A 17,161-nucleotide genomic window follows, 5' to 3' on the forward strand; every position below is an offset into this window, starting at 1 on the left:
GGGGGGGGGGGTGCCCTTTCCCTCCAATCAGCTGTCAGAGCTCTGCAGAGTGTAACTTCAGCTCTCCGCACCTTTTTTTCTGACAGCTCAGACAATCTTTATCAGTTCTGGACTTTGAATGGATGTGGAGACGAAAGGCTGCAGATAGACAGGTACAACTGATGTAGGAGGATTTGTTTTATCCCTGTGTATCACCTGAGGCCAGTCACTTCACTGGGTATATGCGAGGGGTTACAACCACTTTAAAGCAAATATGTTCTTTAGCCATTTAAGACAAAGCAACCAATTTGCTTTACTCCCCCAATCCTCCTGGGCAGGGTTAGGAGCCAAAGGGAATACTCCCTACTTCCAAGTATAGAAGAGGAGGTTGCTTTCAATTTTTTATTATTTTATTTTTTTACACTGTCCTTTTACACTGGTCCTTGCTCAGCTCTGTGGTAATCTGGTGCCGCCGCGGGATCAGATCTCCTGGTTCTCGATCCCACAGGAGAGCCCAGAGAGGCACCAGAGGGTGGCAGGATGTCCCTTCCACTGTCTGTAAAAGCAATCCAGTGGCTAATGAGCCACTAGGATAGCTTTTACATTGCAGGGAATCTCCGGCTGAAAACAAAAGAAAATCTGGAAGATACTTGTAGCTGCCGGCATCATCCAGATATCTCCACTCAAAGTACATAGCTTCCTATGACGTCATACCAGCAGGAGGTGATTAAACTGTGACTCTGGTGACTTCAAGCCTACGTAGACCCTTCCCTTGCTTCTGGTTGCCTTTCCCCAATTAAAATGAACCTGTTGCTTTTCCCTGCACTGGCAAAGCACAGGTTCACTTTCAAGGAAAATTATAGTGTATTATCAGTGGGCACATATTTTCAGATGTCACTGCAGTTAAAATACATTTTTATATGAATATAACATTTATTTACCTGTTTGCGTGTCCATATGGTAAATTACATTTAGTTTGCAAAAACTCCATTCTTAACAACTGTTGAAATAAGATTATCAACCACACAGGGGAGTCATTGTTTTTAATGAGTCAACCAGCAGACTTCCAGTAAAGCACAAATGTTGTGTTTCTCTGAAAAGCAGAGAATGGGGCTTGTACAGTATATTCAATGCATAGATATGGGTGCTTCCATACACACAAATGTATATGATATGTAAAAACCCAATTATTTAAAAACCTTACAGCGATTTAAAAAGGGTATTTACATCTATCTGATGCAAGAGATTGCATGTAAAACACATTAATGTAATACATGGACCTAATATGCAAGCAACTCTGACACCCCAACAAAGCTTCAATAGGTGCACAAGTGTGAAAAACGACTATGACATCTGCAGATGTACAAGAACTGCAGCACAAGGAAGCTTTTAGCATCATTTCTGGCTGCCTGGGATGTAAAAGAATGGTACACATGACTGACACCCTCAACAGAAGGAGCTTGGCACTTGTTGTGTATGGTGGACATTGCTTGCTCCAGTGTGACACCATGACACCATTAAAAATAAAATAAAAATGCTCAACACCAACGATTAGAGGTCTGCTATCACTGCAGTGATAGCAGACCTCTAATCTTTATGGAGCAGGAGAGGGGGTACTGAATTGACTGGCTGTGCTATATGCTATGAAGCATCATCAACCAGGCTACACCCATACTGATCACTGTAATGAACACTCTTTATGTTTAAGCAAATATGATTTTGTGTTTTAGGCTGCGAAGTGATTGCAGTATATATCTATAGATCTTGTAGTGAATGTAGGCATATAATGCAGGACCAGGAGGAATACAATGGATTAGTGTATAGGATTAAATGTATGATAGGTGCAGGGGGTATGATCCATATTACATTTTTAGGTTTCTATAATAAAAATGCAGTACAGGAGGATAAAACAGTTTCTTTTGCTTTCTGGTAATAACAAAGCAAGCAAGCTCCAATAATGCTAGGGGCTGTAGGCATAAAAGCAGTGTTAGGTTCTGTTAATATATAAAAAAAGAGCCCACAGAAGAGACATCCAACATAGAGGACTACTAGCAGAAAAGCAGAGAGGGACACAGAGGGTTGAATCAGCTTTTATGATCTCTGCAGCAGTGAGCTTCTTGTCCCCATATTTGCCATCACAAACCGCCTTGGCTGTTATCCAATACATGATACATAGGACATCTGGGTACTGGGAATCTGCACTCACAGGGGCCCTATTTGTGAGTGTGCTATATTTCCACATTCCTAAAGTCTCAGACAAACCCAGCAGTAACGTATCTGATAACATGGGAATTCCGAGATGAATCTAAGTGTCCATCCACAGGCTGCACACACCTGCACTGCTATACAGAAAGCCAATGTGCAGAAGAATTGCTATGTCATTCCTCTCTCTCACACTTTTTCTAAGCACAAATGAGCAAATACAATATGCAAATATGATTATTGTGGTATTACAATAAATCTGCATCAAAAGACTATAAATGCTGAAATCCTGGCTTACATTCCATTGGACCAGTATAAGAACCAGACAAGTGGCACATCTAATATGAGAGCTGAGCAATCATACTCTGTGTTTAATGTTCAACATACAAGGGTTGATTTACTAAAACTGGAGAGTGCAAAATCTGTTGCATCTCTGCATAGAGAAAAAATCAGCTTCTAGGTTTTTTTTTTTTTTTTTTTTTTAAAAGCTTATTTGAACAGGCTGAAGTTAGAAGCTTATTGGCACAACTGCGTTATATTTTGCACTCTCCAGTTTTAGTAAATCGACCCCATAGTCCTTTTAACCTCCCTGGCGGTATGATTCTTTCGGATTTTAGGTGCTGAAAGCGGTACCATTATTTTGCATGTAATTCTTAAGAATGAGCAGCCCAAACCAACTATTTACATATGATTTTTTTTTTTTACTGTGCGTTCTTCTTTATAACATCTCGTATGATAAAGTTTGAAACACAAAATCATAAATTATAATATAATAAAAAACTATAAATAAGTTAAAGTATGAATATATGTATACATATATATATATATACTGTGTATATATATATATATATATATATATACATAAAAAGTACACTAAAACTGCAGGAAAGGGCACTGGGGGGCAAACTAATGTGATTTTTTTTATTTTGAATGGTATCAGTGTGTTTGGTGTGTTTTACATTTGAATTTGCCGCCGGTTCCACCCCCCTGCGAACATCACGTCGCAGGAGACGGAAGTCGGGGCACGGAGAGGATTGGGAGGAAGAACCGCCGCCAGACACCGCCGAGATACATCGCTGGATCCCGGTGACAAGGTAAGTAACCCTGCTTACAGGATCCAGCGATGCTTCTGGTGCTACCCCGAGTGTGGCTCGGGGTTACCGCTTTTGGCTCTGAAATTTAACCCCGAGCCACGCTCGGGAATACCGCTAAGAAGTCTTACCTAAAGTGATTTTTTTTTTTGGTATAGATAGAGTCCACTGGACTGACACAACCCCTGGTTATATACTATACTATCAAATCCCCCCTCCACCAAATAATTTGGACCAGTGCACAAAGCAAGGTCCATAAAGACATGGATGAGCGAGTTTTTGGGTGGAGGAACCTGACTTGCCTGCACAGAGTCCTGACCTCAACCTGACAGAACACCTTTGGGATAAATTAGAGTGGAGCCAGTCCTTCTCATCCAACATCAGTGCCTGACCCCACAAACGTGCTTCTGGAAGAACGGTCAAACATTCCCGTAGACACACCCCTAAAACTTGTGCACAGCCTTCCCAGAAGAGTTGAAGCTGTTATAGCTGTAAAGGGAGGGCCAACTCAATATTGAACCCTACGGACTAAGACTGGGATGCCATTCAATTTCATGTGCGTGTAAAGACAGGTGTCCCAATACTTTTGGCAATATAGTGTATGTATTTCTTCTTTCTTCAACAGAGAGATCTCAATGCCTTATCTGCCAACTCTGTCCCTGTCCACCTGGGAGTTCTGGGTGCTCCCACTCACCTTTGCTTGTCCCATCGTCTCATGTTAACCTTTCAATAATATAAAATATTACTAAAGGTAGAATGAGGATCATTACAATGACCACAGAAGGAGTGCAGAACCAGGAGCTCAGGTGAAGAGATTTCATAGTGCCCAAGAATTAGTGGAAATTGTTGTAGTTTAATTCTTGCATTGGCCAAAAATAAAAAATATCAGTTTTCAATGGAGACCCAAAATGCTGATGTCGAGCCAAACTGTGCAGTTCCCAACCTAATATCCTGCATATCCAAGACTTCTGAGCTACCAGCAGATACACTTTGGGTTTGATTTACTAAAGGTGAATAGACTAAGCACTCTCCAAGTGCAGTTGCTCCAGAGCTTAGTAAATGAACAGAAGCTCTGTTGACTTCCATCATCCACTCATGTGCAAGCAAAAACTCAAGTTTTTTTATATTTTCCTTGCATGTGATTTGGTATTCTTTGTAAAGTGAAGCTTTACCTCATTTACTAAGCTCTGGAGCAATTGTATTTGCAGAATGCACAACCTATTTACCTTTAAGCCGGCCATAGATGGTTCGAATCTCAGCCGTTTCAGCTGGAACTGGCTGAGATTCAAACCTTGTATGGGCAGGCTGAATATACCCAAGTTGATTGGGTAAAACCAGCTTGTCAGATTTTGCATGTGATTATTGGTAGCGGCTATAACAGCAGGGGAAGTGGGGGAAACACAATGGCTCCATGGGAGGGAATCCCCATTAACACTAACTGTTTTGATGGGGGAATCAAGCAATTTTCTTTCCTGCAACCTGTGTTCCAGGAAAGAAAATCGCTCCATCTACAGCCGGGCTTAGTAAATCCACCCCTTTATGTTCACAAACATAAATAACAAACTATCTGGTCGTCCAGCAACTTTGTACAACATGCCACTTTTTGATTAAAATAAGAGCCATGATGGAAGAAACTAAATTAAATATTAAATAAAATGCAATATATAAAATAATGCTGGTAGGTTCATCATTTTATATGTTTTTTACTTTTAGCTATGATTATTTCCATGTCAATGGTCCATTATTTGATGAAATGAAAAATGATCTGTGAAAAATAATACTCATGATTGCTTTCTAACATCATTTTAGGACATTTTCTAAACGTATACAGCCAAAATCAGGAGCCACTTACCCCTCTTAGAGAATGCCTTACTACCAAAAGCAGGGATGTCCCTGTTGTAAGGCAAAGATGACAATCTATTTTCTTTGGTCGTAGCTACTCCTAGACTAGGGTTGAACTGGATGGACTACAGGTTGAACTGGATGGACTATTGTCTTTATTCAACCTCACCTACTATGTAACTATGTAGACTAGTTCCCCATAGCTACCACTAAAGCCCACAAAAGTGGTCCCCTCTGGTATGTGGCTTAAACCACTTTTTTAAATGCCAGGCCGGTGTCATAATGGCACAATAAGAATACATTTCCACAGTGGTGGCAGTCAGTAAGGCACACATTGACTGAAAGGACAGAATGTATCTGCTTCACTCCACTGTATGCCTAATCCTACAGTAAGTTTTTGAGGCAGTGTACCACTACAGAGTGGAGATCCTACACTTTTGGAAACACTGCCATAAATACTGTCTTTTTTAATATCTTATAAATGTTTATTAATGCCATATATTTGCAATACCTCTCCATAACTATGCCTGTCGTCTGTCGTATAACTGATGTACGGTGAATAGGAGATCATGTCAGGACGGTCAATATTATAGATGGCTTTACTTTTGGGTAGAGCCGCCAAATCTTTGTAGTCAAGGATTTCATCGCCAAGCTTTGCCTAAGGATAACAGGAAAGAGAAAGAAGACAGACAGGTAAGTGCAGAGGACAGAAAAGATTACTTACTAGCAGTTTACTAGGTAAAATGAAATAAAAGTAAAATTCTTCAGGGAAAACACAGCAGAGGACAGAGACCTGTACATGCAAAGCCTCTAATGCCAATGATTGACTTAGGTATACAGGTCCCAGCAATAAATAGTGTACATCCAGAGACTGCCAAAGGAACAGCGGTAAGTTTTTATGCAAAACCCACTTTTTACAAACCATATTGCAAGCCATTTTAAAAGCCTATCTTGGCTATTTTTCAGCACAAACTTCTTCAGAAAGGATGCCTGTGGCTCAAAAGCTTGCAATTCCTATGCAACGGATTAGACATTAAAGGGGACCTCAAGTCTCTAGCTATCCTAAGTTCCTTTATAGCCACCTCTTGCTGCCCTATCAATTATCTAGAACATGTGTCAAGCACAAGGCCAACGGGAATCTGGCTCCCCAGGCTATTTCATGTGGCCCTCCCACTTCTACTGCAGCTGGGGCACCCCCCTCATGCAGCAGCTGAGAGGCTTGTCTCTACCCCCTGAATATCAGCATTTGGCAGCAAATAGGAGGGCAGGACTCCTCCTACAGATCCTGCGCATCTCTCTGTGCAGCCAGAGCAACCCCTTACCTCTGCCTTCCCTGGTCTCAGCATTCTGCAGACTACAGCAGCTGACTCCAGCCCTCCCCTGATCCTCCTCCACACCCTGCACTTTATGCTTCCCAGCTCTGCCCACAGCTTCTTACTGGCAGCAACACAAGTTAAGGGGGTGCACTGTGATGTAAGTGAGGGTGGGACTCTTGGCTTCTGATGGTAGGGGGAGCTCTTGACATCTACAGTAAGGGGTGGGGGTTCTCTGGACATCTGATGTAAGGGGTGGGGGGTGCTCTGGACATCTGATGTAAGGGGTGGGGGGTGCTCTGGACATCTGATGTAAGAGGTGGGAGGTGGTCTGGACATCTAGTCTTACAGATACAGATACAACCGACCCTTTGAGGGCAAACCATAATGCTGATGTGGCCCGTGATGAAACTGAGTTTAATATCCCTGATCTAGAATGTAAAGATGTGAAATATACTTACCTAACAGTAGTCTCTGGGCTTTCTTCTGCCAATGGTACTAAAGCATAACTATATCTGCAAGTCATCTCTGCTCTTTCAAATAATGACATCTGGGCAGTACAAGCCAATCAATAGCTCTGCTTGAGCACAGATGCCATCCTTTGACAGCAGTGCCATGCCCCTCAGCTGTGGCTAGGCTTTGAAGCTGGTTGCTGAAAAGAACCTAAATCCGCTGCTAAATAAGCAATTCACAGCTTTGGATATTTTAATATAGATGGAGCAGAGTAAGTCACAAAATGCTTACCCTAATGACACCTAAAAAATGTCTCTATGTATTTCATCCCTCTTTATATTAGCTTCCAACAATCTTCTCACCTCATTGGGCTAGCAGTGGGAGTGTCTGAAAACTAAGCAGTCACACTAAAGCACTGGGGGCTAGAGGGTGAATAGTCTACACAACCTTACAAAATGGGATGGTGCCACAGGAACTTGCAAAGCTTTGGCCCTAAATAGTTATGTCACTCTCTAGCTATATTGAATTGCAGGGATGTGTGAATGACATTTATGGATGAACAGTTATGAACAGCTGGTAGGTAAACCACAAAAGACTGTATTTTAAGTGCACACTTGGCAATCTGGTTTCCTGTAAAATGACAACAATAATGGAATATGCAAAAGAGAAAAAAAATCTTACATAAATAACTCTACTAGGGGATCCGGAGGTACTTGATGCGGGGACTGATATGATGCTCTCTGAGGAAGTTCTTGTTTCCTGAGGAATAAATACCCATGATTATGTTTGTATTACTTCATTCAAAGCTTTTAAAAGCAAACGTCTTTCAATTCCACTCACCAATGGCTTTATGCGGTCATTAAGGATACTCTCATTTGACAAGGGTAAGACATTCAAGTTTAGTTCACTTAAAGTAGAACTATAGGTAAACATTTTTTCTTCATTTTGGATAGAGTAAGGGGTGGGTCATATCCCCTGCTAGTTTATTTGTTGCCACCTGTGTCCCATTGGGGAGATTTCCTTTCACTTCCTGTCCTAAAGCCAAAACAGAAAGTGAAAGGAAATCCCGGCAAATTAAGGGAATCCCTTGGGGACCCCCAGGTCACCAGAACTAGTATCCCCATTTGATGATTTTCCCTCTAATACTTTTCTGGGGACAACCCAAAATTTGGGATTTTCTTTTACTTTCAATGATAATGGTGAACAGGACAAATAGGGTGAATCTCCCAAACAGGCGCAGACAGTGATAACATCTGACAGGTGTTTTTTTAATCCATCTCCACTCTGTCCAAAAGTAAAAAAGGTTTGCCTTTAGTTGTACTTTAAAGAGGAATTCCAGGTATAGATACTTTATATATATAGTTACATTGATCCAGCTTGGGTTAACATAACTATGTATATACCACACCCGGCTGATGCACCTGGAAGCTGAAAATCACTTAAATAGACCAGTACTCCATTGAATTCCACTTGCTTCCTGGTCCTGTGCTGCCTTCTGAACACAAGAGGTTGGCCTCTTGGCAACAGCACTATTTGTAGAATACTTTGCAAGAAAGGAGCCTCTGTTTGTAATTTTAGTGCAGTGCTTTGGACACCAAACACAACTTGAAATTAAAGGGATTGCAAAGGCAGAAGGTTTTTATCTTAATGCATTCTATGCATTAAGATAAAAAAAAACCTTCTGTGTGCAGCAGCCTCCCCAGCACCCCCTAATACTTACTTGAACCCGTCTTTATCCAGTGATGTTGCAGGAGTGTCTAAGCTGCCTGGGACTCCCCACCTCATTGGCTGAGACAGCATCACAGCGTGATTGGCTCCCGCTGCTGTCAATAAAAATCATTCAGCCAAGCAGGGGAGAGAGAGGGTGGGGCCAGGTCGTGGCTCTGTGTCTGAATGGACACAGGGAGCTGTGGCCTGGTTCGGATGACCCAATAGCAAGCCCCTTGCTATGGGGGCACTCAACAGGAGGGAGGGTCCAGGAAAGCCGAAGAGGGACCCAAGAAGAGGAGGATCTGGGCTACTCTGTGCAAAACCAACTGCGCAGAGGAGGTAAGTATAACATGTTTGTTATTTAAAAAGAAAAAAACGAGACTTTACAATCACTTTAAAGTATTTTCCAACATGTTTCTCACTCCTAACTTTAACCTAAGAATTAAGCTAACTTTAATAAGTACCCTGAATAAAAACATGAATCATTTAAGCATTGGCTGGAGTAGACTGGTAAATCTACGAGGACTTTAAAACAAGTCCTAAAAAAAAGTACCTTGTTTCTTTCTTCTGTTTTGGCAGCTTGCCTGCAGATTGGATGCCATATTGAGTTCCCTGTTAACATAAAAGCAGTAAATATCAGCTACTCAACAATACAATAAAATTGACTTTTCTAAAACCACTTTATGAGTAAAGCCTAGGACACACAGGCTGAATGTTGGGCGGCACCGGCTGGTTCAATAAAAATCGGATGACATTCAGCCCGTGTGTACTGCAGTCGGTCTGACATTTGGCCGGCTTCTGTTGAAGGGGCATGATTAAAAAGGTCTGCGGATCAGCTTCCGATCATCGCTCTCAGCCAATGGAGTGTTCCCTATGGGGGGGCCATCCCCTGTCAGAACACAAGAGCATAGCAGGGGAGACCACTGTACTAGTGTCGGGTAGTTAAGCCTAGTACACATTCGGCGTTTTTTTCTTTCAACCAAGCAGGTCTGAACAAAAAAAGAACTGACAGCTCAGGAGGAGCCGCTGTACTATCTATCTGACGTTAGTACAACAATCTCCTCTGCTGGTCTATTGTGATCTGATAGGGGCATCTATTCCCCCCCCCCCCCCGCCAGAACACTCTGGTCAGTGCTCTCAGCTATTGGCTGAGAGCATTGATTGGCAGCCAATCAGCAGACCTTTTTCAGTTATGCCCCTTCGACAGAAGCCACCTTAACTACTTGCCGACCGCCGCAAGTACATATACTGCGGTCAGCCCCTCACAGGCAAAGTGACGTATGGGTACGTCACTAGCCTGTGAGGCTCTGGGGAGCGAGCGCGCGCCGCCGGGGGCGCTCCCGCTCCCGCGCGGTCACGGACTCCACCGCGCGTGTGACCGGCGGACCCGATGTCCGCCGGTCACTTGCGATCGTCGGGTGGAGAGGGAGAAAGGCAGGCGGCTAATGTAAACAAAGCCGCCTGTCATTCTCCCCTGTGTAGAAACAGTGATCATACGGTTCTACTATGTAGGACCGTTGATCACTGTTCCTACAGCTCAAGCCACAGCCAATCACAGTTAGAATCACGCCCCTAGGGACACACACCACCCCTCTCTCTCAAAAAAAAGTTAACCCCTTCACTACCAGTGTCATTTTACAGTAACAGTGCATATGTATAGCACTGATTACTGTAGAAATGTCACTGGTAACCCCAAAAGTGTCAAAAATGTCAGTCAAGGGTCCGATCTGTCCGCCCCAATGTCGCAGTCCCGAAAAAAAAATCGCAGATCGCCGCCATTACGCGTTAAAAAAAAAACAACAAAAATGACAAAAATCTTTCCCTTTGTTAGTAAACGCGATAACTTTTGCGAAAACCAATCAAAATACGCTTTGTGCGATTTTTTTTACCAAACATATGTAGCATAAAACAAATTGGCTGAAAATGTTAAAAAATTTAGATTTTTACATTTTTTTTTGGGAATTTCATATAAAAAAATGTGAAAAATATTGTTATTTTTGCAAAATTGAAGCTCTTTTTTTTGTTTATAGCGCATGATAAAAAAATCGCACAGGTGATCAAATACCACCAAAAGAAAGCTCTGTTTGTGGGGAAAAAAGGGACATCAAATTTGTTTAGGTGCAGCATCGCACACCCGCGCAATTGTCCGTTAAAGTCACGTAGTGCCGAATCGCAAAATACCCCCTAGTCAGGAAGGGGGTAAAATCTTCCGGGGCTTAAGTGGTTAAAGGCTTCTGTCTGACCGACTGCATTACACACAGGCTGAATGTCGGCCAGTTTCTATTGAACCAGCCAATGCCGTCTGACAGTCGGCCCATGTGTACTAGGCTTTAGAACAGCGGCTCCTCCTGAGCTTTCAGTTTTTTGTCGTTCAGCCCTGCTGGGTTGCACAAAAAAAAAAAAAAAAAAACTACTAACGTGTACTAGGCTTTAATCATAATGTATCTTCTGATGACCAGAAGATTCCACAAGAATGTGCAAGTTACAAATGCTAAGGCCTGCTTGCACAGGGAGGGCTTTGACAACCATGAACAGTTTCTAAGCAACAGGTAAATACACATAAAAATGTAAATGCTCTTTAGTTCTAATTTCATGGAGGCTGAGCTTCACTTAAGAGTGACAGTAACAACAGCATTGTATAAACAGTACTATAGTTTTAATTCCAGGATATTTCTTATAGTGCACAACATTCAATTAAAATCCAAAAATTATGCTCAGAAAGTCTTTACACTCAATTCACTACGCTATGGTATACACTACTTGCTGTAAATACTTTAATACGACGAGAATGGGAAAAAGCACTCACACACTAGGCTAAAAGACGATCATTATGGATTTAATACATACTGTATGCTATATCTTTAGTGAATCGAACTTTTCATTCATGTTTAAGGATCAGATGAATCAAAGAGTGTCAAACTGAGTTCAGTGAAGGGTGCTTTAATACAGCAATTAAAGACATCTTAGACAAAGGTTTCTCAACCGGGGTGCCGTGGCACCCTGAGGTGCTGCGAAGAGTCTTCAGGGGTTCCCCTGCAAAAGGGATAAAAGAACTGTCCCAACTAACATTAAGAATTTTTCATTGTGGGCTCGGCCGGAGGTGTCAGTCAGGTGCTGTTTAAATTGGCGTTAAAGGGTAGGATTACTGTGTGCTGTGCGGGCCACCCACCTGTCTCCTAAAAACAAATGATGTCATTGGTTGCTAAGGTCTAATGGGCGCCCGCACAGCTTTCTGGGTTAAAAACACGATTAGTGACAGAGGGAGAGACTTAAAAGGAGGTTTGGCCTGTGTTCAACCCCCTCCAGCTCGTCTCTCCTGTGAGAGACACTGAACTGAAACATGCGGACACTGAAAATGGGGCACCTGTTTCCCCCGCTCTGGAATGGCAACACAGGTTGAATGTCTCAGCAGCTGCATGTGAGAAGCTTTCAGCAAAACCTCTCATAGGCTTCACTGTCCTGCAGCAGCTTCCTACTTTCAGCTGTAAGCAGAGTCAGCCTGCTGCAGAGCCCTGATCACATTGATCAGGGGGTGAGCATATATGGCCCTGCAGAGGCTGTCATCGTGCCCTACAGTTGGATATAAGAATATGGAGAAATGCTGAAAAAAAACTGCAGATATCTTTTTTATTGTATAGTTACATTGGCCCAGCTTAGACTAATTCAAGTATGCATATCTCAGGACCACTGTAACAAGCTGTCAATCACTGTAGTTAGAAGCCCTACTACAGTGATAGCACAAAACTTCTATGTCTAGTGCCAAGCAGTAAACCTCTGAATAGTAATCACAGGGGGTTGCTCACTCAGCACTGCCGCCATTTCCCAAACACCTTGTATTTTCTTTTAACAAATACAAAGCATTCTCTGGGTGGGGTGGAGTTGCGGGGCAGAGAGGTCATAATTTCAGCCTCATCCCATCAGAGAATTCAAGGTATTTATTTAAAAAAAATACAAACTGAAAATAGAGGCGGGGCTGAGCAAGCAAAGCCCCATGGATACAATGTAGAAGGGAGCATATTCAGCATTGGACATAGAATATTGCATTGATCACTGTAGTAGCACCAACTACTACAGTGATTTGCCGCTTCCACAGGGATTAGTTAGGTATGAGATATGCAATACTTACATAGCTCCAAGCTGGACCAATATAATGCAATAAAAATCAAACCTAGAGTTCAACTTCTGAGGAAGGATGGAGGGGTGGGGTGGGGAGAGGACAGCCCACACCTCCTTCTGCCTCTGTGCTCCTCTCTGCTGCTACCACCACTCCTGTAGCCACAGTTCCCATCTGTAAGTTTTGGAAAGGGGGGGTTGTACTGAGGACACAATGCTGGAAGGGTAACAAACATTTGTGCTTGGGTTAGAGGTTTTAGGGGAAGATCTACCTCACAAACTACACTTAAGTGTTTGTTCACACCAGGTGCAGCGCAGTAACATATGTGAAATTGTGCGTTCTCCCGCATCGCACAAAAATGTGCTGCCATTTCCAGACATGTGGGGGTTCTATTAATTCCTAAAGGCAACCCCATGCATCTAGCAAATGCACGTGCATCTATGCCTACTAAGATGCATTATACCGCAGTACCATATGTTTTGGTACGACACAGTTTTAAAAATGATGCTGGTACCTTTTTTTGTGTGTTTCACGCTAATAGAGCAGCCAATTAAAAATGAGATGCACTGGAGCACGCAAGAAAAGAGCGCACACACAGACACAGCTCCTAGTGTGAACAAGCCTTCAGACTGGTGTGTCCCGAGATTGTGCACAATTCTAAGGGATACTCTGACTGAAAAATGGTTAAGATACAAGGGGGTGGATTTACTAAAGGCAAATAGACTGTGCACTTTGCAAAGTGCAGTTGCACTCTGTAAATGCAATTGCGCCAGAGCTTAGTAAATGAACAGGATCTCTGCTGACTTCCATCATCGAATCATGTGCAAGCAAAAATACAGTTTTTTTAATTTTCCTTGCACGTGAATGGGTATTCTTTGCAAAGTGAAGGTTTACCTCATTTACAAAGCTCTGGAACAACTGCACTTTGTGAAGTGCACAGTCCAGTTGCCTTTAGTAAATTACCCCAATGTCTTAGACAACCTTATGGCAAGAGAGTGGGAAATGTAATCTTCTCTTGCATCAGCATAACTGTGCCCCTTTACCCAAAGCTATGCCCATAAAGGCATGGATTGCTGCATTTGGTGTGGAGGGACACGACTGGCCTGCATCAAGCCCTGACCTCTACCCTACTAAACTGTTTTGGGATGAATTGGAACATGATTGTAAACAAGGTCTCCTCCACACTTGTATAAAATACTCGAAACCCATACTTGAGTAAAAGTACAAGTGCTCGATCAAAAAGTGACTTGAGTAGAAGTGGAAGTGCTCTATCAAAAAGTGACTTGGGTAGAAATACTAAAGTATTCAACATTTTTTGTACTTAAGTATTGCAAGTAGTTTTTTTTTTTTTTAATTTTGCTACTCAAGTACTGAAAGTAAAAGTACCAGTAGTTTTTTTAAAAAAAATTGCTACTCAAGTACTGAAAGTAAAAGTGCAAGTACTGTGTTATGTAGTTTTTAAAGAAAGAAGTCAAAAGTTTGAACATCATATTGTTTTTTTATTATTTCAAATGATTAACCTAAAGGACAATCACAATTCCTTTGGCTGTACACATGACATTATACACATTTTTTTGAACTTCATGAAACCTGCCATCTACTGTTCTGGCAGTGGTAATATTTATAATTGTAACGAGTAACTATGCAGCACAAAACAAAATATCAGAGTAGAAGTATTGAAATCATCGAAAAAATGTAGTGAAGTAAAAGTGGAAGTAGGAGAAAAAAATTCTACTCTAGGAAAGTACAGATACCGCCTTTCCGTACTTAAGTACAGTAGTGAAGTAGTTCTACTTAGTTACTATACATCTCTGGTCTCCTCATACAACATCAGTACTTGACCTCACAAATGCTGAATTGGCACACACTTCTACGGGTACACTCCACGATCTTGTAGAAAGCCTTCCCAAAAGAGTGGAGGCTATTATAGCTGCAAAGGAGGAGGATGGGAGCAACTCTATTACTGATAATGGTTTTTGAATGGGATAACCAACAAGTCCATATACTGTAGGTGTGATGGTCAAGTGTCCATAAACTTTTGGCTATATTGTGTGTGTAAGAAAAATAAAAAAATGTAAATCAAATAGATGTTGATGGTTCAATTGCCTACTGTCTTTTTGTATCTCCCACACTTGAGTTCTCTCCCTTTCCACGTGTTCCAGCCTAATTTTCCTGATATTTTATTCACTTCATAAAACAGATAATATAACTTGTAGCAAACTGACTCTTTTCATACATGACAGAAATATTTGGTCGGCACAGGAGTTGTCTTCAAACGGTTTATTAACATGATAAACAAGTGGCATAACCAAAAACCACAGAGGTCCTCTCATGGCAGCATTAGGAGACCCTAACAATAGTCATGTATCACAGGACTTACAGGAGTTTAACATATGTATGCAAAACACATCACAATTTGAGAATCCTACAAAGAAAGCTGTAATGTTTTAAGTTGAAACGTGTGGAAATTATATTGCACAAGTATGGCACGTCTTTAGCTTTAGCTTTGTGTTAAACATCCTGGATAAAAGCACTTCAGACTTTAAGTGTAAATCCAACCGATTTGTATTAGTTTTGGATAGAGTTCAGAAGAGTTTTAGAACCTCTTTTGCTGTCTGTTGCGTGCCCCCATTAGTGAGGTGGCCATACTTCTCCTGTCCCCAGAGCCACCACAGGGAGGTAACAGAAAGCTCTATGTGAGTAGAATCCTCACAGCACCATGTCAATGAAACAAGTGTCGTCGTTGGATGTTTTCTCCTCTACTACTGTTTCACTGACAACCATAACATTTTGAAATCTCCATAACTTTATCTGCTCTTGATGTTGTTCACCAGGACAAAGAGTGTGGCTAGATCTCCACAATGAGACTATGGACAGCAATAGACACTTGACAGAGGTTCCAACTCTAATAATGTGCAGCCAGTAACCTATAGAAACAAATCAAAATGTATCTATAACTGTTCTGTTAGGCTCTTTTCACACCAACGGAGCACCCATTGTTCTCTATGTGGCAATGGGCGTCAGCAGACATACGTCTGCTGACACCCCCCAGACACCAGATCCGATAAAATCAGCTAAAAATAGACGTATGGTGATACTTTCGCCATCCGCCCATCGGATCGGATCGGAAGACGATCGGATGGAAACAGACACACAGCCCATTTCCATCTGATGACCCCATAGAGGGGAGCGGGTTGTGTCCATGTCCGATCTGCATAGCGGAGCAGACACGGACCCGTCATCCACCTGCTTAGGTGGGGATCAGTGGAGAAATACCCCACTAAGCAAGCTGATTCCGCTTGGATGGATCTGCTCCATCTGAAAGGGGCCCTATTATAAACTGATATTAACTAATTAAATAGTAGCTTTTGGCCAGTCAGTCTTGTAGTCTTTTGGTAATGCAACTTTTCTGCAACAGTACATTAGATGTGCAGATGTCTAGCCACTGCCATCTCAATGTTTTTCAACCCCCTGCAATGTTAATTTAAGACTCAACCAACGTAGCTCTAACAAGTTGAAATCTGTGTGCAATAATAAGCCATTCCATTATGGCTGGGCCCTATGCTACTTGGTCTTTGCCTGATGGTTTCACTGTTGATTGTCCAGAGTCAAGCCTTGTACAAACCGCCTTTTCATTAAAATTAATGAAGATTACAGAAAGATGAAGGGTTACCTTGAAGGTACATCTCCTCGCCTTCAGCAAACATTTCATTGCATCGAACACATCGTGCACAGGTTGGGTGATAATGTTTTTCACCAGCCTGTAGGAAATAAAACAGGATTGGTGAACATATTTTTTATTTTTTTTTCCATAAGCTGTGTAAACGAATGGTTCCCATACATGTGCAGGTTAGCAACACAAAATGGTCAATGTAGACTTTTATTTTCCAAGACCTAATGACCTTCTATGGAGAAGACACCTGAATGTCAAATGAATCATACAGAATATATAATCACTCTGTTCTCAGAACTTTATGATGTTAGCACTCACCTGGATTGACTGTATCGGCTATATTTGTTCATTGAGCAATCTTGGATGGCCCTATCTGTATGGTTATGGAGAACTTTACGTCAATGTCATGCAGTCTATTTTATGTTTTCAGAAACAATTCTTTGTCAACTTTTAGAAGCTCAGATGCCTAAAAAAGTTGCATTATTTGCAAATGCAAAATGCTGTTACAGGTTTGTAATTAGGCCTGTGCACACCAAAAATGTGTTAGGGCTCTTTCACACGGGCGTTCCTTTTTTTTTTGCCCGATCAGGTCCTTTTTTTTTTTTTGTAACGGACACGGATGACACTTGTGTCATCCGGTCCGTATGTCCGTTTTTCATCCCATCCGTTTGCGGATGAAAAACTGACATAATGCATGTCTATGTAAATACGGATGTCTGCGGATGACACCACTGACATCCGTTTTTGCTTCCGTTCCGTTTTTTGAAAGGAAGAAAAAATAGGG

The 17,161-nt window shown here is 41.9% G+C and overlaps 1 protein-coding gene across 1 annotated transcript in view; it reads right to left on the reverse strand.

The window, feature by feature from the left end:
- The window catches only part of ABLIM2 (actin binding LIM protein family member 2), a 236,507-nt gene that overhangs the window by 105,513 nt on the left and 113,833 nt on the right, over positions 1 to 17,161 (reverse strand). The window contains exons 7-10 of the mRNA XM_082264258.1: positions 16,378 to 16,465; positions 9,144 to 9,202; positions 7,562 to 7,639; positions 5,626 to 5,772 (exon numbers count right to left, since the gene is read on the reverse strand). Coding sequence (XP_082120384.1) covers positions 5,626 to 5,772; positions 7,562 to 7,639; positions 9,144 to 9,202; positions 16,378 to 16,465 — 372 coding nt within the window. The remainder of the gene's footprint in view (positions 1 to 5,625; positions 5,773 to 7,561; positions 7,640 to 9,143; positions 9,203 to 16,377; positions 16,466 to 17,161) is intronic.

Source organism: Pelophylax lessonae (assembly GCF_965119305.1).
Source record: "Pelophylax lessonae genome assembly, chromosome: 1".
Classification (NCBI taxonomy): Eukaryota; Metazoa; Chordata; class Amphibia; order Anura; family Ranidae; genus Pelophylax; species Pelophylax lessonae.